The sequence below is a fragment of the Eucalyptus grandis genome, chromosome 3 (assembly GCF_016545825.1).
Source record: "Eucalyptus grandis isolate ANBG69807.140 chromosome 3, ASM1654582v1, whole genome shotgun sequence".
Lineage (NCBI taxonomy): Eukaryota > Viridiplantae > Streptophyta > Magnoliopsida > Myrtales > Myrtaceae > Eucalyptus > Eucalyptus grandis.
In genome coordinates this window covers 8,180,964-8,202,995 of record NC_052614.1, presented here as the reverse complement: position 1 = coordinate 8,202,995, position 22,032 = coordinate 8,180,964, and the positions used below count along the sequence as shown (strand labels likewise).

Sequence of the window (22,032 nt, the reverse complement as noted above, 5' to 3'; positions counted from 1 at the left end):
ATGAAATTGAACATTAGATGAAAGTTCATGGACCAAATTGAGCAAATTGAAAACTTATGGATGAAATTGAACATTAGATGAAAGTTCATGGACCAAATTGAGCAAATCAAAAGCTCAGGGATAAAATTGAGCATTAGATAAAATTTCAGGGACCATTTGTAACATTTTCCCTTTAATTTCCACATTAGCCGATGCATGTTTTGTAAAGATCTTTCCTCATTAGTTGATGGATGCTTTGTAACGATCGTTTTCTTTTTATTATAGAACCTACGTGCAAGAAAAGATATTTAACAGGGCAAAACAAAGCATGTGACGCACTTCAGGAAAGAAAATTTTTCAAAGGATAACTACACAGAGTAAATTTTCGTGCCCTTCGCTAGGTTCTTGTGCTCGCCTCTCAGTCAAACTTAAACTATACAATGGATAGTTTCACTTAAAAAAAGAAGAAGAAAAGAGACAATATTGGTGAACTGAGTCTTATGAAGAAATATTGAACCTATTTTATAATTACATATTGTTTATTTGACTATGCCAACTACAATCAATCGAACAATGAAATAAAAGGGAAACTTGATTTACATAAATCGGCCATGTGACCTATTTCGTAGAAAGAGCATCATAGTATTCCATTACAAATCAAGTAATATAATAGGGATTACAATTACATTTGAATCACTCAAAAACTCTAAATATTTTTTTTTGTCCCTAATTAAACTCAATAGTGTTTAGCCCTCATAATTTCTCTTGAAATATATCTCAATATCGCAAAGAATTTTCAAATCTTACCGCATGATTTTACGGCTTGAACACCAACTTCATGAGACCTAATTCACGAATTATTCTCCAACAATTCTATGAGAATTCTATAGAGCCGGGAACTCTCCATAAATGGCGAATCAACAAGGCCAACGCCCAAAAGAGAGTTGCTTATTTTTATATCAAACGTGGAACTCTAGGCCTTGCCGAATCAAACCCAAATTTGGAAAGTTGATATCCCTAATTTGTTCTGAAACTTAATCCAACTTGGAATTTATTTTTAAGGTTTTAATTTTATTGCTTATTTGTTCTTCGAATTCCCAAATAAGAAATCTCTTATATGAATTTAGATTTTCTCTTACAAGCCCAAACTCGAGACACATTCTAACGCTAATAAGAAGTAGAGTTGGGAAGAGAGCTTAATCGAGTTGATTTACTCACTCTTAGTGATGAGAGGAGAAAGGATAAGCATGAGCCTACTGGAGAGGTCATTCTATGCGTTATGTGGAAAAACTTAAATATTTGTGGTGATGAAGTCCCAATCTCTCTCTCTCTCGGGCACATACTTTATTCAAGAGCTTCCTATCTAAGGCACCTTCTTAACTATGAGAAGCTCAGGGTGGAAAAACTCGGGCGATGATTTAACAAATGTTCATGTCCATTATCAGATGAAACAGTTGAGGCCAATCCTTTGTAATTGATGCAAACTATAAAAGTGCTTTCAGAGTATCGGAAGCTTGGAAATTCATAAGAAGTTATTTGTTGGAAGTGCTTGATGTTTCTTCTTGTTAATTCCACGTTCTCGACTATGATGTAGAAAGCTAGAAATTTTACCAGTTGAATAAAAATGATGTAATTAAGGTAAAATGAGCCCTTTCCTTTCTATAAATTTACAGTAAATAATCTTACGATAGAAATTACATTGCCTTTGTTTTATTCCACTATCTAGTCAATAAAATGTATCATCATAGAGTTCTTTTCCATTAGGATGTGATCAAAATATTTTAAGAATTGATTGTGACATCAACATGTATCATCCAGAAAGTCGCTTTAAAGCGACTTGGAGTTATTCGTGAATGTTATCCTTAGCTATAATTGAAGGAGGCTTATTCTCATTCTTAAAGAACAATGGTACCTTTAAGTCATTTCATTTGTGTGATAACCAAATCAAAGAAGAGATTTCGACAACCCAAGGAAATTCATCGGGACTCATCGAGAATAGTCTAGAGAGTCCAGAGATACATTCAAATCATCTTAAGGGTGCTTTGCCCGACTGGTTGGAGCACTTCACAAACTTAAAACATATTTTGCTTTCCAGCAATTTCTTCTCCAGTCCAATCCCTAGTGTCATTGAATCATCGTCAAACTTGGAAACACTAGATCTTTCAGGTAATGGATTGAATGGGGCCATTCCACCATCAATGGGTCGGCTGTCATCATTGAGATCGTTAGATCGATCTTGTAATCAATTGTTAGGGTAGATTCCTGAGTCATTAGGGAAATTGGGGGCTTTGCAACACTTGTCTCTTTATAGTAATAATTTAGAAGGTGTGAAAACTGAAATTCATTTTTCAAATTTATCAAGGCTCAAGGAGTTGTACATTGGTGACAATAATAACTTGAGTTTTAAGGCAAAATCCAGTTGGATACCCCCTTTTCGATTGGTAATTATTAGGATGAACTCTTATAAATTCGGAACAAAATTTCCTCAATGGATTAAGACACAAGTGGAAGCCCAAGATATCACACTCACCAATGCTTCACTTTTTAGGCCCTTGCCGAAATGGTTAGCCAACTTGACGTTTTCTCCGCTCAATCTGTCTTACAATTGGATTACTAAGCCCTTGCAAAAATGGTCTACCAACTTGATGTTTTCCAAGCTCAATCTATCTTATAATCATATTATTGGGCAATTGCCAAAATGGTCAACCAACTTGACTTTTTTTGAACTCGATCTATTTTATAATCAAATTACCGGGCCCTTGCCAGAATGGTCAGCCAACTGGATGTTTTCCAAGCTCGATCTATCTTACAATTAGATTACTGGGCCCTTGCCATGATGGTCAGCCAACTTGTTTTCCTGGCTCAATCTATCTTACAATTAGATTACTAGACCCTTGCCCAACATGTCTATTAATTGTTCTTATTTACATCTCTCCCACAACTTGATCTCTAGATTTCTCTCAACATATATTGGTATTATGTAGCAAGTACATACTCTATATCTCAATGATAACCTAAGCAATGGTACTCTACCGTCATCATTATGCAACATGGAGTTATTTGATTTAAATCTTGCCAATAATAGCCTATATGGCAATATTCTAGATTGTTGGAAAGGTTCTTTATTATTCTTGACTTTGTCATTCAACAAGTCATCCAGAGTAATTCTTAGCTCACCTGGATCATTGCCCCACCTTACCACCTTACACTTGAATGGAAATCATCTCAATCGGGAGCTTCCTCAAGCTTTAGATAATTGCACAGATCTAGTAATTTTACACCTTGGAGAGAATAACTTGTTTGGAAGCGTTCCAACATGGTTTGACGAAAGCTTTCAACCCTTGTCGATCCTAAGGCTACGAGAGAATAGGTTTGTTGGCACCATTCCTCCACAGCTCTGCTCACTATCAAGATTGAAAATGTTAGACATAGCGGTTAACAATTTGGCGAGAACAATCCCACATTGCCTTGGCAGTATGTGCAACATGATCAACTTCAATCAAGGCAATTCATTTGGTTCTGTAGCCGTTGCTCCGATACAAGATATAATTTTCTTCACATTCAAAGGCGATCATCCAAGTTGGGATCAACAACATGTGGTTGAGATCTTGAAGGGAAGATATAACGAATACACCAAAGTTGATTTGCAACTTGTGGTCAGTTTTGATCTCTCTAGAAACTTTTTGAATGGGTCAATCCTCAAAGAACTTTCTTTCCTCTTAGGATTGCATGGCTTGAACTTGTCTCACAGCCATCTTTGTGGAGATATTCCCATTAGCAATGGGAATATGAGGTTGCTCAAGTCTCTTGATCTTTCAAACAACCATCTCTCAGAATAATTCTGCAGTGCATTTCAGCGTTTTCATCCCTAACCCATCTCAACTTGTCACAAAACAACCTTACTGGGCAGATTCCAAAAGGAAATCAAATCCAAACACTCGGCGATCTTTCCATTTATGCTCGGCGGTGATCTTTCAAGAAAAAAATGCCTCGGCGCCTCAACCAACGAAAATTCCTTATTCGAAAAATACACATGAAGAGGATAAGATGCTTGAATTTGCGATTGGGCTTTGGAGCTTTTTTGGAGTTTTGTAGTTCAAGAAGGATTGGAGACATGCATATTTCAATTTTGCGGATCAACCAGTAGACAAGGCATATGTGATCACAGTGGTGAAGGTAGCCAAGTTGAAGATATTAAGACCGTCAATAAGCATGTAAGAAATAAGCAATCTCGCTCTCTCCCCTACCTTTAGTTCTTCATTTCGGGTGTATTTAGAACATGTGCTCGTGATCTCTTCCTTTCCATGAGTTTGCTTATTCAGGTAATGTAATTAGCATTCCGTGACGCCTCTTTCTCATAACACCACTCTTTCTATTGTATTTTCCTGGCCAAACTATGCTCTCTCCAAACCTACATATAATTTCTACTCGACTTCTTTTCCTAGTCAATGGGTGTTATCGGATAGATTTAAATGGGCCTCAACATCAACAGGCCTCCAATTCTTGGATCATGAGGCAACGGGTAGGGAATCAGGCAAACGGATTCAAAACTAGAAAATTTCTGCATTGGTTGAATTTTAAAGTTGCTGGTAATTTCCCGATCTTCTTGGTAAAAAATTGTGGCCAATAATTTTCTAGCAAAGATTTTACAAATGACCAAACAAAGAACTTTGACTTAAAGATAAAAGGAAGTGATAATCATGCGGAAAGTCATGAACGTTGACTTTTTATTTGCAGTTATCCATACACTTCATTTCATGAACTTTGACCTGTGATTAACATTTTCCGAACTTGGCGTATAAGTTAGATGTGAACTTTTGTTTTCGTGAACATTGATTGAAAAGAACGTGTAAACTCACTTTATTGTAATTGAAAACTAAAGTGATAAATTAGATTCCTTACTTTTATTAGATACGATAAATGCATGCATTCGTCTCTCACACGACACATATGAAATGAAAAGGAATATGTAAACTCTCTCTTTACTGTAATTGAAAACTCACTGTATTGTGGCCAATTTTCTAGTTCTAAAGATAAAGGAAGTGAAAATCACGTGAAAAATCATAAGCGCTGATTTTGACTTGCAGTTATCTATAGACTTTCATTTTCATGAACTTTGACCCGTGATTAATATTTTCTGAACTTGGCGTATAAGTTATACATGGACTTTCGTTTTCGTGAACTTTGATTGAAAAGACCATGTAAACTCACTTTATTGTAATTGAAAACTATAATGATAGATTAGATTCCTCGCTATTATTAGATATGATATATGTATGCATTCGTCTCTCATGCATCATATATAAGATGAAAAGGAATATGTAAACTCTCTTTTCATTGTAATTGAAACCAAAGCCATAGATTAGATTCCTTTCGATTCTTAGATGTCGTAGATGCATGCATTCGTCTCTCTCACGACACATAGACCCTAGGGGCACAATGCAACTTATGAAATGAGAATACACCCAAACACTAAAACGAATATTCTAAACATTTTAATACACTAATCGTTATTACTTGAAATATATTTTCATTATAATATTTTTGTATCGGAAAACATAATTAAGTATAATAATTCTTGTCTTAACATGAAAATTAGTGGTTCAGATATGTTAGAAATGCATCATACTACTTATATTACCTATATAGTAACTACAAAATCCGGCATTATCCTAATTACAAGATCAACGAAAGTCCACCCTTATCATACCACATTTTTGACAAGTAACAGTTTCGGAATCCCTTTTTCATTCCACATGCCGATCCACACGCCAGGTAACCGAAGTCTCGTCATGAAGTGTTTGGATGTTAGCAATTATTTACTTGACTTTTAGGGCAGATTCCAAGTTGGGTGGCCCCTTTTCCAACTTGGAATCATTTGAAGCAACATTTCCACAATGAATAAGGACACAAGTGGCGGACCATGTCATAACTCTCTCAGATGCTATTGGGCTTTGCCCGAGTCTTCAGCCTAACAGGTCACTTTTGTGGCTTGATCTCTCTCCCGCTCTAGCACGGCGAATTGAGACTAAAAGGACGTCAAGATAATAAAAGTGTGACACTGATTCAATTCGATTCTATAGTCAAACTGTGATGCTCCATCTATTATTTCTATTCAATCAATTTTCAGGAAAATAAGTTCAACTTGGAAATTAGTCTGCCGTGAGGTTTACAACTTTGTCGTGCAATATGATGTCTGCATATAGAAAAATATGGTTCCATTGTGAAAGTTGCATGAGTGCTCTCCACCATCACACGCTAACTTGAACATAACTAAGTTTCAAACCCAAAAGAGCGCTGTGAAAATTTCAAACAAGCGAAGAGAAATCAAAAGCAAGGGTTTTTGTGATATTTGTTTTAATTAGGCAAGTTTCATTATTAATTCTGCCAAATTTCAAAATGAAAGAGAGCTAAAGGTTGTAGATCTGCCAAATTCCCAATTCCCTTCCTCTTTTTTTCTTTCTTCTAAATTTTTGACAGATACTTTTTATATTAAGGTTTTCAATAGCCACTTAGCACGGCGTACGTAATGCCAACACGGCATTTAACAGGAAGTTAGCAGCCCTATCTGCATATTTTTAGCAACGGCATTAGAAATTTACCAACTAAACCAGAATTCTCTACCGAAAATTTTGCGGCTTTTCCAATTCCATTTATGAATATTTGCTTCTGTTGTCTCTCTCAGTACCCATCCGCAGCTTGAATTTTGCTTGTCCCCTAAAGCTGAAGTTGTTTGTTTCCTTCCTTTGGCCTAGAAAGATAAAGTCGAAGGTGAAGGCGCTGATTTGCCAATAGAAAATGGGGATGGTTCCGGTTCTCAAAGTTTGCAGGATGAGTTTGCCTGGAAGCTTCTCTATTGTCAGCGACTCTGTAGAATATGACTTTAACCCTACGTAAGAAAGAAATTTGGGTTGCTTTATCAAATTTAGCTATACCTGCGTTCATCATCTTAAATTGCTTAAGTTTACTTGATCACGAGTTGGTTTCTAAAATACTCTGGGTCGTGGGTTTTTTGCGCAACTACTTGCTTCCTTAACGAGGAATGTTACCGTTTATGATCATCCCATCTATACTGGAAACCCGTTGAAGTACTTTGCCAAAACTGTGTTTTCTTCCTTCGATTCTGATTATATTTTACTTTGATTTTTCTGTGTTTTTTGAGCTTAGAGGCCCCTTGATTGAATCCAATCTACGCGTATCGAAATTGATGGCAAAGTAAATTCCTTAGCTTCTCTTATCTTCCCCTTCGTTAATGACCTTTGATCTCTGTGGTAAAAAAAAAAGAAGAACCATTCTGTTCGCCAATCTAAACTAGGCTTTATCTCTGATAAACGTTACTGCATTATAACTCATTATCAATTGGTTACACAGTTTTTGAGTCTATGGAAGATTTGAACTGTTTATTGAGTTTTAATTCCTCAGTCCCTCTCACATCATTATCCATCCAAAGCTTGTTGCTACATTTTCCTTTACAACATAGTTGGTGGTAAGATTATGTTTTTTTTCTTAGATGCTTTTAGCAGTGATATCGAATGTTTATCCCCACTCATTGTCAAACTTTTTTTTTTTTACATATATTATAAAATAAGATACATATGTGGTCTGATTCTTTGTTTTGGGGATGACCTTTCACTTGCTGCACATGAATTACGCTACTGATCCCTTGCTTTATTACCATCACTATAGTATGGTGATTTACATCCATGGGAAACACTAAACGCATAACTAAAGAATCAAATTACATCCGTCTATTGAAAGAAAAGCCTACACAGAGAAAGTTCTTTAACAGATCGAACCATGTTTCCTATGATCGAAATCATCATTTATCTCGAGTTTTTATGGACAAAGCAAACTCAAGATTAAAATAGGTGTTGCGGGAGAAGAATTCAGAAATAAAGAATTAATAATTACATTTGCGATGTTGTAAATATGATTGCAATATGTTTTTCATTGTTGTTTTCTATTGTCTTGCTTTTTAAGCAATGACCGACACATTCCCATGCGTGTTAGAAAAACAATCAGACCCATAAGACTTGACTTAGTCTGTGTCCAACACTGCAAAAATTGGGCATAATTCTCCACTAGCTCCTTAGCGGAGCATCTTTTCGCTCAAACTTTGTAGAGGTTGAATTCTCTTTTCTGAATGGGGCCCAGTCATCAATTTGCAAACTCTAATTGTAAGAATGGATGCGCCTTCTCTTCAGTGACTATGATTATGATAAGTAAATCTTACATGTGCTACATATACATCCTTTGAGATGGCACAGATGCATCCACATAAGGTGCATGTTTGGAACTCCGACTTGATACATTCAAAGAAAAATCTCCCCCTTGCTCTTCTCTATAATTGGTCTAGGTTTAATTAGAGGATCCCTAAACCCCCACTCTCTAAAGCATAAATTTGTTCTCTGCCAGGGCCTGCGAGACTATCCCCCATTGCTCATGGGGAGATATTTTTCTCAAGTCCTTTCACTATTAACTCTATTGCTCTTTTTAAATAATTTATGTGTTTGCTTATGTAGAAACTCAACTTCCATTTACAAAGAGCAAGAAAGAGAAGTTTTGTTCCAGCTTAGACAATGCATCATAGACCCATCTCAATTTATGTTAGTGAATTTTTCTTTAAGTATTCCAGATTTTAGTATTTTCGAAATTCAAGTTATGGAAAAATACATTTTGCATTCCACGAACCCTAAATGGAAAAATTAGAAAAGCGATTTAGAAGCTACTTACTACTATAGCTCACTATCATTGTCAAATCATTCAAATAATCTTCCGGCTCAACACATTTCAAAAATCAAAGGAAGGAAAGGTACATTAAAATGTTTAGCATCGTTTTGATCAAACGTGTTAAATTTTTAAGTATAGTTTAATTTCCTCGTTAGTTGATGCATGTTTTGTAAGGATCTTTTTCTTTTAATTATAGAAAGCTATGTGTGAGAGAAAAAAAAATTAACAGGGCAAAACAAAGCATGCGACGCACTTCAGGAAAGAAAAGTTTTCAAAGGATAACTGTAGAGAAAGTAAATTTCCGTGTCCTTTGTTAGGTTCTCATGCTTCCTTCCCAGTCAAACTTAAACTATATAATAAAAAGTTTCACTAAAAAAAAGAAGAAGACAATATTGGTGAACTAAGTCTTATAAAATATTATTGATTTGACTATGCTAACTACAATCGATCCAACAATGAAATAAAATGGACACTTGATTTACATAAATCGGCCGGTGTGACCTATTTCATAAGGAGAGCATCATGATATTCCACTATAAATCAAATGATATAATAGATATTACAATTACATTTGAGTCACTCAAACACTCTCAATATTTTTTTGTGTCCCTAATTAAACTCAATTACGTTTAGCCCTTATAATTTCTCTCAAAATATATCTCAATATCACAAAGAATTTTCAAATTCTATCACATGATTTCAAGGCTTGAACACCAACTTCATGAGACTTAATTCATGAATTTTTCTCCAACAATCGTAGGAGAATTCCACAGTCTCGAGAACTCTCCATCAACGGCATATCAACAAGGCTAACTCCCAAAAGAGATTTGCTTATTTTGTATACTAAACGAGGAACTCTAGGCCTTGCCGAATCCAAAGCAAATTTGGGAAGTTGACATCCCTAATTTGTTCTGAACTTAATCAAATTTGGAATTTCCTTTTAAGTCTTTAATTTTATTGCTAATTTGTTAATTCGAATTCCCAAATAGGAAATCTCTTATATGAATTTAGACTTTTGCTTATAAGCTCAAACTCGAGACATATTCCGACACTAATACGAAGCAAAGTTGGGAAGAGAGCTTAATTGAGTTGATTTATTCATGCTTAGCGATCAGAGGAAGAAGGATAAGCATGAGCCTGCGATAGAGGCCGTTTTTCGTGTTTTGTAGAAAAACTTATATATATTTGTGGTGATGAAAAACTTTTTTATATTTGTGGTGATGAAAAACTTTTTTATATTTGTGGTGATGAAGTGCCTCTCTCTCTCTCTCTCTCTGGCACGCTTTATTCAATAGCTTCCTGTGCCCAAGGCACCTTCTTAACAATGAGAAGCTTAGGGTGGAACCGCTCGAGCGATTATCAAACATATGTTCATGTCCATTATCAGATGAAACGGTTGAGACCAATCCTTTGTACTCCTAATGCAAAACTCTTGAAGCACTTTCAGAATAACAGAAACTTGGAAATTCATGAGAAGTAATTAGTCGAAAGCGCTTGATGTATATTCTTATTAGTTCCAAGTTCTCGACTACAATGCAAAAAGCTAGAAACTTTACCAGTTGATCATGACATCGACATGAGAGAGAGAGAGAGAGAGTTGCTAGTGTTATCTTTATCTATAATTGACACTTAAATGGTGGCTTTTACATTTCTTAATAAGAGAATGCATATCCATAACAAAGTCTCTCCACAAATGTAGTCCATAAGAATTTCTAAAAACTCTTCACTTGTTGAGTAGACACAACTTCAAGCTCTCTCAACAACCACAAACGGCTAAAAGTTTTTGTAACTTGCTTCTATGTTTTGATTGACTAATTCATTAATTACATGTTATTGAAAAAGTCTCTCGTATATCTGGATTCAGCCTTTTTTTTAACAAAGAAAAGAGGGGGGGAATGTCACATAAGCCTTGTGCTGGGTTTTGAGACATTATTGGCTCAAATGAAGCTTTTGCATAAATATTTGGGGTAGTAAAACAGTTTGTCTGTCCACAGTTGCTGGAGTTTTGTGAAAACACGATATTTACTTATAAAAAAGAAAAAGAAATAAATGCAACCAAATCGACATGGACACTGGTTCGACTGGAGGAAAATGAAATGGTATGAGTCGGTTTTATCGGCTCATAGCAATGGGCAAAGGTGAGTGCTCTTCTGGACTTACTACGTCGCAAAAGCAAAAAACAAAAAAAATACTGAACTAGCTCTAAAGATGGAGGAACCCATTATTATGAAATGTCGTAACGTTGACTTCGACTTGGAGTCATCAGTGGATTGTCATTTTCATGAACTTTAAAAAGGGCACATTGACTTGACTGGGAGTCATACACGGGCTTTAATTGAGAGGACCATGTGAACTCTCTTTTTTGCAATTGAAGACTACAGCGATAGGTCAGATTCCTCACAATTATTAAATATTTTAGAAGGATGCATTTGTCTCTCACACGGCACGTAAATTCCAAGTGCACGGGATATCCTAGAGATAAGAATACACTCATATACTAAAATGAGAATTCTGGATGTTCCAATACATTAACCTTTGCTACTTATTCGAAATATATTCTTCATGCTGACATTTTTTGTAATTGAAATCATAACTCAGAATAGTAATTCTACATGATACATTAGAAACACATTATACTGTCTATATTATCTTTATTGTGACTACAAAATCATGTCTTATCCTAATTACATGATAAAAAGAAGCCTACCACTATCGTTAGCACAAATGACGTTCGGTGTTCCCATATTTTGCTCCTCGTACACGAGCAATCCACACTGCAGGTGACCTATGTCTAGCCTGTAATAGTTGGATATTAGCAATAATTACTCGACTTTTAGGGCAAATCCCAACCGGATAACATTTCCACAATGAATGCAGACAAGAGCGGAGGACCATGGCATCTCTCTGTGAAATGCCTCCATTTTGGGGGCTTTGCCTGTATGGTTGACTAACATATGAACTTTGTGGCTTGATTTGTCTCACACTCAAATTACCGCGCCCTTACCCAATATATATACCTTTTAACGGTTCCAAAAGATCTCTCTAACAACTTAAATCTCTATACCTCTTCTACTGTGTCTCTATGATATCATGATGAATGGTACACTACCGTCGTTATTTCAAAGTTAGTGATTTAGTTAAAACCAAAACACGAAATGTAGATCGAGAAATGACCTCAATATGACTAACGACAGAGGACCCAAAGGACTTGACTTGATCCAAGACTAGCACTGCAAAAAACTAGACAAACTTGTCCACATTCGCCGTAATGGCACTACTCTTGCTTCCAAGTTGACGTGGACTTCTCGTCTAGATGGGGTCTGCTCATCAATTTACAAGCTCCAACTGCAAGAATGGATGGATATGCCTTTTCTCCCTAATGACAACTGTCATGTGTGGACCTTATATGTGCTGCATATCCATGATACATATGCATACACATAAGGTGCATGCATGTAACCACAAGTTGTCACGTTAGAAGATAAATCTCTCCCAACCCTTCTCTATAAATGACCTGGTTTGATTAGAGGACCCCTATACCCTTCACTTTAAAACATGAATTCATCCTCTCCCTCATTGCTCATGGGGAGTTATTGTTCCCAAGTGTTCACACTAGTGACTCTATTACTTATTTTAGATAATTCATGTGTGTGCTTCTGTAACAATTCAACATCCATTTGTAGAGAGAAAGAAAGAGAGGCTCTACTCCAGCTTCAACAAAGTCTCTTAGATCCATCCGGCTTGCTTTCTTCATGGAAAGGCAAAGATTGCTGCAGATGGAAAGGAGTCGTTTGTGATGTAGTATTTGGTCATGTCATCAAGCTCCAATTATTACCCCAACCAAGAAAAGACGACACTATCATGGGACTGAAGCTTTTCCTATCTGGTGAGTTGAACTCTTCTTTGCTCCACTTAAGATACTTGAACCATTTGGACTTAAGCAAGATTGATTTCAATCATAGAAGAATTCCTGAATTTCTCGGTTCAATGAAACAATTGAGGTACCTCAATCTATCAAATGCTAACTTCCATGGAATGGTTCCTCGACAATTGGGAAATCTCACCAAGTTGGAAGTCCTCGATTTTCATGATTACATCGGAGGTTTGATTGTGAAGGATACCCTGTGGGTTTCTTATCTTCGATCACTAAAGTACCTCGACATGAGTGACTCAAAGATTGCGAACGAAAGAGTCCTCATGCAGGTGATTAGCACACTCCCAGATTTATCACATTTGAGATTATCAAGTTGCGGACTACATGATTTTCATCTCTTTTCTGATCACTTGGGCAATTCTACTTCTCTCGGTCATCTTCAGTACCTCGATCTTTCGATGAATCTTTTCGAAGGTCCCATCCCAAGCACTTTATTTCAAAACACGACTTCTCTCCAGCATCTTGATCTTTCATTGAACTATTTCAACTCATCAATTCCCATGTGGTTTGACAAATTTACAAGCCTTGTTCATCTTAATCTAAAGGGAAATGATTTTGATAGCATTGAAGGAGGCTTATTCTCGTTCTTAAAGAACAATCGATACCTCAAGTCATTGCGTTTGTGTGAGAACAAAATCAGAAAAGAGATTTCAACAACCCGAGGAAATTCATCCGGACTCATCGAGAATAGCCTAGAGAGTCTAGAGATATGTTCAAATCATCTTAAGGGTGCTTTGCCCAATTGGTTGGTGTACTTCACAAACTTAAAACATATTCTGCTTTACGGCAATTTTTTCTCCGATCCAATCCCTAGCGTCATTGGATCATTGTCAAACTTGGAAACACTAGATCTTTCAAATAATGGATTGAGTGGGACCATTCCACCATCAATGGGTCAGTTGTCATTATTGAGATCGTTAGATCTTTCTTCTAATCAATTGGCGAGGCAGATTCCTGAGTCATTAGGGAAATTGGGGGCTCTACAATACTTGAATCTTGATGATAATCATTTAGAAGGCGTGATTACCGAAATCCATTTTTCTAATTTGTCAAGGCTCAAGGAGTTGTACATTCGTGACAATTATAACTTGAGTTTTGAGGCAAAACCCAGCTGGATACCCCCTTTCCAACTGGTAATTATTTGGATGAACTCTTGTAAATTCAGAACTAAATTTCCTCGATGGATTAGGACACAAGTGGAAGCCCAAGAAATCAGACTCGCCAATGCTTCACTTTTTGGGCCCTTACCGAAATGGTTAGCCAACTTGACGTTTTCTTGGCTCGATCTGTCTTACAATCAGATTACTGAGCCCTTGCCAAAATGGTCAAGCAACTTGACATCTTTTGAGCTCGATCTATCTTACAATCATATTACCGGGCCCTTGCCAAAATGGTCAGCCAACTTCACGCCTTTCACGCTCGATCTATCTTACAATCAAATTACTGGGCCCCTGCCGGAATGGTTAGCCAATGGGATGTTTTCCTGGCTCGATCTATCTTACAATCAAATTATCGGGCTCTTGCCCAACATGTCTATTAACTGTTCCCATTTAGATCTCTCCCACAACTTGATCTTTGGATCTCTTCCAACGGATATTGGTATTATGTACCAAGTACATATTTTGTATCTCAATGATAACCAAATTAATGGTACTCTACCGTCATCATTATGCGACATGGAGTTGTTTGATTTAAATCTTGCCAATAATAAGTTATCTGGCAGTATTCCAGACTGTTGGAAGGGTTCTTTATCATTCTTGACCTTGTCATTCAATAAGTTGTCCGGAGTAATTCCTAGCTCACTTGGATCATTGCCCTACCTTGTCACCCTTCACTTGAACGGAAACCACCTCAATGGGGAGCTTCCTCAAGCTTTAGATTATTGCACAGATCTAGTAATTTTAGACCTTGGAGAGAATAACTTCTCTGGAAGCATTCCGACATGGTTTGACGAAAGCTTTTCGTCCTTGTTGATCCTGAGGCTACGAGAGAATAGGTTTGTTGGCAGCATCCCTACGCAACTCTGCTCACTATCAAACTTGAAAATATTAGACATGGCAGTGAACAATTTGACGGGAACAATCCCACATTGTCTTGGCAATATGAGTAGCATGATCAACTTGAATCAGGGCAATCCATCTGGATCTGTGGCCATTACTCCCATACAAGATATAATTTCCTCCACATTTGGAGTTGTTGATCCAAATTGGGATCGAGAGCACGTGGTTGAGATCTTGAAGGGGAGATATAATGAGTACACCAAAATTGATCTGCAGCTTGTGGTCAATTTGGATCTCTCCAGCAACTTTTTAAGTGGGTCGATCCCCGAAGAACTTTCTTTCCTCTCAGGATTGCATGGCTTGAACTTGTCTCACAACCATCTTTATGGAAATATTCCTATTGGCATTGGGAATATGATGTCGCTTGAGTCTCTTGATCTTTCAAACAACCATCTCTCGGGGATAATTCCACAGGGCATTTCAGCTTTAATATTCCTAGCCCATCTCAACCTGTCGCAAAACAACCTTACAGGGCATATTCCAAAAGGGAATCAAATCCAAACACTAGACGATCCTTCCATTTATGCCGGCAATCCTCTGCTCTGTGGTGATCTTTTAAGAAATAAATGCCTTGGCGCTGAGACGCCTCAACCACAGAAAATCCTTCACCCTGAAGATACACATGAAGAGGATAAGCTTGATAGAGCGTTGTTCTATGCGGTCATAATGCTTGGATTTGCAATTGGGTTATGGGGCTTTTTTGGAGTTTTGCTATTCAAGAAGGATTGGAGACGTGCATATTTCAACTATGCAGATCAAGTAGCAGACAAGGCATATGTGGCTATAGTAATGAAGGTAGCCAAGTTGAAGAGACTGAGAATGTCAAGAAGCGCGTAAGAAATGAACAATCTCATGCTCTCTCCCCTGCCCTCAGTTCTTAATTTCAGGAGTACTTAGAACTTGTGCTCGTGTGATCTCTTCCCTTCCATGAGTTTGCTTATTCAGGTAATGTAATTAGCATTCCGTGACATCTATTTCTCAAAACACCACTCTTTCTATTGTATCTTCCTAGCCAAACTATGCTTTCTACTCTCTCTTCGGCCAAACTATGATTTCTACTTGACTTCTTTTTCCTGTTAATGAGTGCTGGTTCCGACATATTTAAATGGGCCTCAACATTCGACGGGCCTCCAGATCATGAGGGGATGGTTAGGGAAATAGGCAAATGGATTCAAAACTAGAAAATTTCTGCCTTGGTTGAATTTTAAAGTTGCTGGTAATTTTCCATTCTTCTTGATAAAAAGTTGTGGCCAATAATTTTCTGGCAAGGATCTTACGAATGACCAAACAAAAACTAAATTCCTACATCCTCAGAAATTCTACAAGTATCACCGGTGATTTACCCACAATATAATAAACATACTAATACTCCACTAAAATAGTAACTTACGAACTTCTTTGAAATCTCGCAAGTGTTTTTCTAGTAGTATACCACCATGAATTGACCAATCCCTAATTGTTTAGTCCATTAAAAACTCTTTTCAATTTTAACAAGCTCCATCTATAAACTACCAGCACTACGAGTAGTTTACTAACATCCTGCAAAAATTGTAAATTATCAACTTCTTGGGAAATATCAACATTTTCAGGATTTTACCAACTCCTTTGAAATTATACAAGTGTTTTATGTAATATACTAATACTATAATACATTTACCAACATTAATTTGAAATAGTAATTTATTCTAGTGCTGGTGATTTACTTATGAGCAAGGCAAAATTTCAGAGGAGTTGGTAATTTACTATTTCATTTGAAAGTCAAGAAATTTCTTGTAGTGGCGATAATATTCTAATGGATTACTAGATATTTGAATTGTTGGTCGTACTCTTTCTACCAGGAGTATTAAATATCTATCAACTAAGTCAGAAATCTTCTAACAAACGGAAAATTTTGTGCCTATATAAACGACTAGACCATGGAAAGCTGGTCCCTTAAAGCTGAACTTTTTTTCCTTTTTATATTCATTCGGAAGCTGAAGTCGCAGGTGAAGGCGCTAATTTGCCTATTGAAAATGGAGAGAGTTCCAGTTCTCAATGTCTTGGACAGGATGAGTATTGCTTGGAAATTTATGTATTTTCAGCAACTATATAGAATCTGAATTTAACCTTACATAAAATTAAAATTCTGGTTGCTAATCAAATTTAGCTTTACCTGCATTTGCCTTCTTGAATTGCTTACGTTTACTTGAACATGGTGGATCTTAATAGCATATTCGCCTCTGCAACTAAAGATATCGTCAGAAGCAGCTTTAAAAGTATCGCCACTGTGAAACACGGTTCTGTTTGGGAAATTTCCCTTTGTTTGTCTTTCTTTTCATTCGTTGTAAACCGCTGGCTGCACATAATTTCCATGGGAAACACTAGAAAAGAAAGTAAGCGCGGCTTCACATGCCTACCCAATGTATCGAATCTTCCTCCGGGAAACAAATCTTGGTCGAGTTGGGCAAGAGACTACAGCCAAATTGGAGTGGAAGGAGGCTTGTTCGGGAAGTTTCCGGCCTAATTCAGATCCTAGGAGGAGGCTCTGCAGTTAACAAAATTCTAGATGAATCCGTCCTCCAGTGCCTTTGACCTTGGGCTATAAAGAGAGATGAATGCGCAGACCACATCAAGCTCCCTTAAAATATAAATTGAGATGGGAATTCAGAGTCCAGTGCTGGCGTTGGCGCACAAGACGTTAGAAACCAGAGCATCCTGGTCAGTAGAGAAAGAAAAAAACAGGGTGGGGAAGCAATGTTTAAGATGAATGTCCGTGCACCAGTTTTTTTGTCAAAAAGGAACCCCACCCCGCTATTGAATTCAAATATAATCCAACGACTAAAAGAATTCTATCTTTTTCTAACATATTTCGAGACTCCGACAAATGTGGGGAAGATAAAACCTTGGAGCAGCCGTGCCTGTGATGGCACCACAACTAAGGGGAAGCAGTTCAGATTAGAACGGGGCTAGACGATGCCAGAAGCTTCTGAATCTGTGCCTCTTGCTGAGGATATGGTGCTAGATAAGGAGGACAGTGTGTATGGTTCTGTGGGGCCTATTGCAAGAAAGCTCATTTCATTGATAAAGGGAAATTCGCTATAGGGAAAGGAGGTCAAGATTCAAAAGAGCTTAATCGAGAGAGAAAGCATATATTAGCAACCAACGCATTTGCATCTACCAGTAATCCCATTATGCTAAAATCATTAGTTTTGCACCGGCCACGAAAAATTACAGGGGTTGAAGGCTCCTCTCCTTCAAAGGCTTGCTTTCTTTGCTTTTTCCAAACCAGCCAGAAAATAGAGAGGATGCCCACAAGATAGCGATCTCCAACCCGAATTTTCTGGCACTCAGAACCCCCGACTGTTTGACATGGCTCTATCAAATAAAACATTAAGACTTTCGATTTCCCTTTCTAGGCCATGCTGTTTTGGCAGCACTTATTCTCCCTTTCAGTTGCATCTTCACTGCATCATATGCTCTTTTTTTATGACAATTTGTTCCTCTATCCTACGCAGCCTATATTTTCATTAAAAAATGATTGGTTGAGAGTTTTTAATCTATCGTGAGTACTAGTTTGTTTTAGACCACAAAAGGTCAATTAACAAATAATTATGAATTGTTGTAGGCCCACTCTTTCGAGAATTTGTAACTTACAATAAACTATTATTCTCACGGTAATTCAAAGACTATAACGTCTGCAAACCCCATTTTCATTTGACCTCTTTTCTTTTATAAATTTTGATGCTCTATTCAAGACAAGTGACACAAGATGGACTTGTTTTAACGCCAGTAGATAGAGGAGTAGGTTTCCTTTTGGGTTTTTCCTTTTCTTTAAACAAATTGGCGAGAGGATGCTTCGTTTGTGTTGATCTTGTGGTTCAGCGTGCCATACAGCATCATCCGTCAGCTGACTCAAATGGAACCTGTCCGGTTCGGAGTCTCTTCATATGTCTCAGGGCTTTGAATCTGAGAGGCACCCACGGGGACCGATGCCGGGGGGAGCAGACCGGGGATTCGCCGATAGTTGGCGACTCGCAGAGGTCTTTTCTGTCTCTCATGAGGACTTACCTGCTCATGGACGACCTGATTTTGTGGAACAAGGATGAGGCGACGTTCATCTTGTGGAGGCTAGTGGAATTAGGGTTTTAGTTTAGTATTTTTTTTAATTTAATGTAAATAAAATGTGCATTAAAAATCAGATTGGTATCTTTTGATATCATGTTTCATATTGTAGTCACAGAGAGGAAATACTAAAAAAAAAAAATTATGCCAACATTTTCTGTTAGCCAAGTTGGTTAGACTTAATAGAAGGACTCGGTTGTAGAACCTGATTATATGTTTGTCAGTTTTAGGATTTAATTATAATTTCGTGACAAGTTTTAAGATTTTCATCACACTTATCCCATAATAAAAATAATATTGGATTAGCTCTAAAGATGAAGGAAGTGATGATCATTCAAAAAGTCATAAAGGTTGACTTCAACTTGGAGTTATCCATGGACTTTCATTTTCATGAACTTTAAAAAGTGATTAATAGTTTATGAACTTGGCGTATAAGTTATACCCTAACTTTCATTTTCGTGAACTTTGATTAGAAGACCTTAACTTATATTTAAACACATGAAAAATATAAAATATTAATAAAGTAAAAATCTTAGTCATAAAATGGAAACTCAGACTAGTAATTCCAAACTATACACTTATCATGGAAAGTTGTAGAATACTACAGAATCGTGCGAAAACATAAATAAAGAAAAATACAAAAATTTACTTTAGGTTCTAAGTCATAAGTTGCTCAATTTTTAGAACCTAGAACTTATCTACATATTTTGAAACTTGGAACTGAATAGGTTCCTACTGGTCTAGTTCTCAGGATCAGCCCAATTCTTAGGTTCTACATTTTATCTTAGAATCATGCTCACCCTTACCTTATAACCAACAACCACATGTTACACATGCGATGAGATGTGTTGTTATTGGGCTTCTTTGCCGATCTTGGAAACCCTTTCAAACCTCTTGGGCCTCCTCCTGGCCTCGTTTTCATACCTAAGAAAAAGAAAAGGGGCTAGTATATCAAAATCGTAAAAGGTGCAAAACATGGAATGGTGACGGGCCCTCTCGTTCCACTTCCTCGATTTGGCAATATCGTCGAAAAAAGAGGGTGTTGCAATTTTCATAAGGTCGCTTGGCAAACGCCTCACGAGTGTCTCAAACTATAGTCGCTTCAAAGCAACGAAAAGTAAAGAATTTTAGGAATCCACCACCCCTGTAGGATTTTCAAAATTTCGTGTCATCCTACATAAAAATCAGGGTTAATATCCATGAAAAATCTCAAACCAGTAATACTCGCGATGAATTTTCCAAAAATGATGTTTTGATCACGAAAAATCTCAAATCAATACACTTGTGACAAATTCACGTGTCGTTATAGATTCAATTTATATTCTTATCTTATCTCAAATTAATTTTTTCATAACAAAAAACCTTCAAACCGATATATCTGTGACAAATATATCCCCCGTTAGTTTCCATCAAATTGGATTAATATCACAAAAAATCACAAATTGTTACACATGTAATCAAGGGTAAAACTCTAGACTAATACACCCATCAACTGTCATGCATCATCAGATTCAATAATTTGACTATAAAATTTAACTAAAAATTAACTAAGAGCAAATTTATTACATATAAAAAAGTTATGAAACTTTTTATGGCGAGTATTTATAACATGGATATATTTTTATTTTTTCGTTTGTCTCACTATGCAGGGCGAGCTGTGGCTAGCGAGGGTCACTAGAGCTCACTGGCCACTAGGCAAGGGCCACAAAGCTCTTACCCAAATTTGGGTGAGGTGGCTTCACTTGCGGCCACCATGGCCTCGCCCTAATTTACACGAGGGCAACCTCACCATGCTTGCTAGCTATAAGCGAAGGTGGCCTTGTCCGCATCTGGCAAAGCCATCGCTACCTTTGCTTACAGCCACGCCTCGTGATGGTTTGGGCGAGAAAGAAGGAAGGGAAGGAAGGAAAAAAAAAAAAAAAAAAAAAGGAAAAAAATTCAAAAATATTAAAATATTTATTAAAAATTGTGGATGTTACTATTGTTTGTGCTACATAGGTAAGCTGGCCGATATCCATGTCGACGGTTTCCAACTTAAATTGATCGCATGAATTGAAATAACATGAATGCAAAAAAATTTATGACTTTTTCGGTATTCCCTTCTCCCGACTAGCCTTAGGCATTGATTTGTGGAAAATGAAGTTCTTCTCGTGGTTGAGATGTATCAAAGTTTAAGATTTTCTATTCGAGTCATTACATTTTCATATAATTTGTCTTCACCCAGTGAAAAAATAATGAAAAAAAAAAATCCTAGACGCATGCACGGTCGCATATGGGCTTGCGGAATGATCTCTTCTTGGACAAATTGCATGCCCACGTCTCCGTTCGAATTCAACCCACCAGATCCTTACAAGTCTTGGCGCCGCGAGATGTGTTGTTATAGTGCTTCTTCGCCGATTCTGGAAACTTCTGGAAACCTTTCAAACCTCTTGGGCACCCTGGCCTTGTTTCACACCTAACAAAAAAGGAAATGGCTAATGATCAAATTGCTCGGACCTAAGCAAGTCCTTCAAAGTCTTCATCTGGATCATTATCCCAATTTCGAGACCATGAGGATGTAAAATAACTAGAGGATATTGTCGGACACGGTGCAAGAAAAACGTACTGCACCAATTGGGGGCACAGGGCACCTGGAGTTCGCCGTTCCTATAAAGAATATATCCCTAGAGTTCGCCATTCCTATATATCAAACGGACAAATCATGGAGGCCCATGTAAGAGTTTCAGCTACAAATTTCACCTAGAACATACTTATTTGAATAGGTTTATCAATTTTTAGAATCTAAAATCTACTCTACATACCTTAGAGCCTACCATGTCGTAAGTTTCAGAGTCAGTTTTGAAATCTACTCAAATTCTACCTATATTATTAATTAAACGATTGCAGTTAATTATCATCTTTAATGATCACTACTTGTTGTTACAATTCACCGATTATAATTTATATTTAAAGACGCAAAAAATATGAGATGTTAACAATGTAAAAAGTTTCAGTCATAAAAATAGAAACTTAGACTAACAGTTCGAATACCTTAGGATCGTAAGAAGACATTGATCAAGAAAAGCACAAATTTTGTTATACCTTGAAATTTGAAACCGAACGAGTTCCCATCATCTGGTTAGGTTTCATCATGGAATCATACCCATCCCCTACCTCGTAGCCGACAACCATAGGATACACATGTGGTGACTGGTGAGACGTGTTATGGGGCTTCTTTGCCGATCTCGG

General features: G+C 37.1%; 1 protein-coding gene across 1 annotated transcript; it reads left to right on the top strand.

Moving 5' to 3' along the window:
• Positions 1–14,319: 14,319 nt before the first annotated feature.
• On the top strand, positions 14,320–15,540 carry LOC104438986 (receptor-like protein EIX1). The gene has a single exon (XM_010052121.2). The coding sequence runs from the start codon at positions 14,320–14,322 to the stop codon at positions 15,538–15,540; it is 1,221 nt and encodes a 406-aa protein (XP_010050423.2).
• Positions 15,541–22,032: the final 6,492 nt, after the last annotated feature.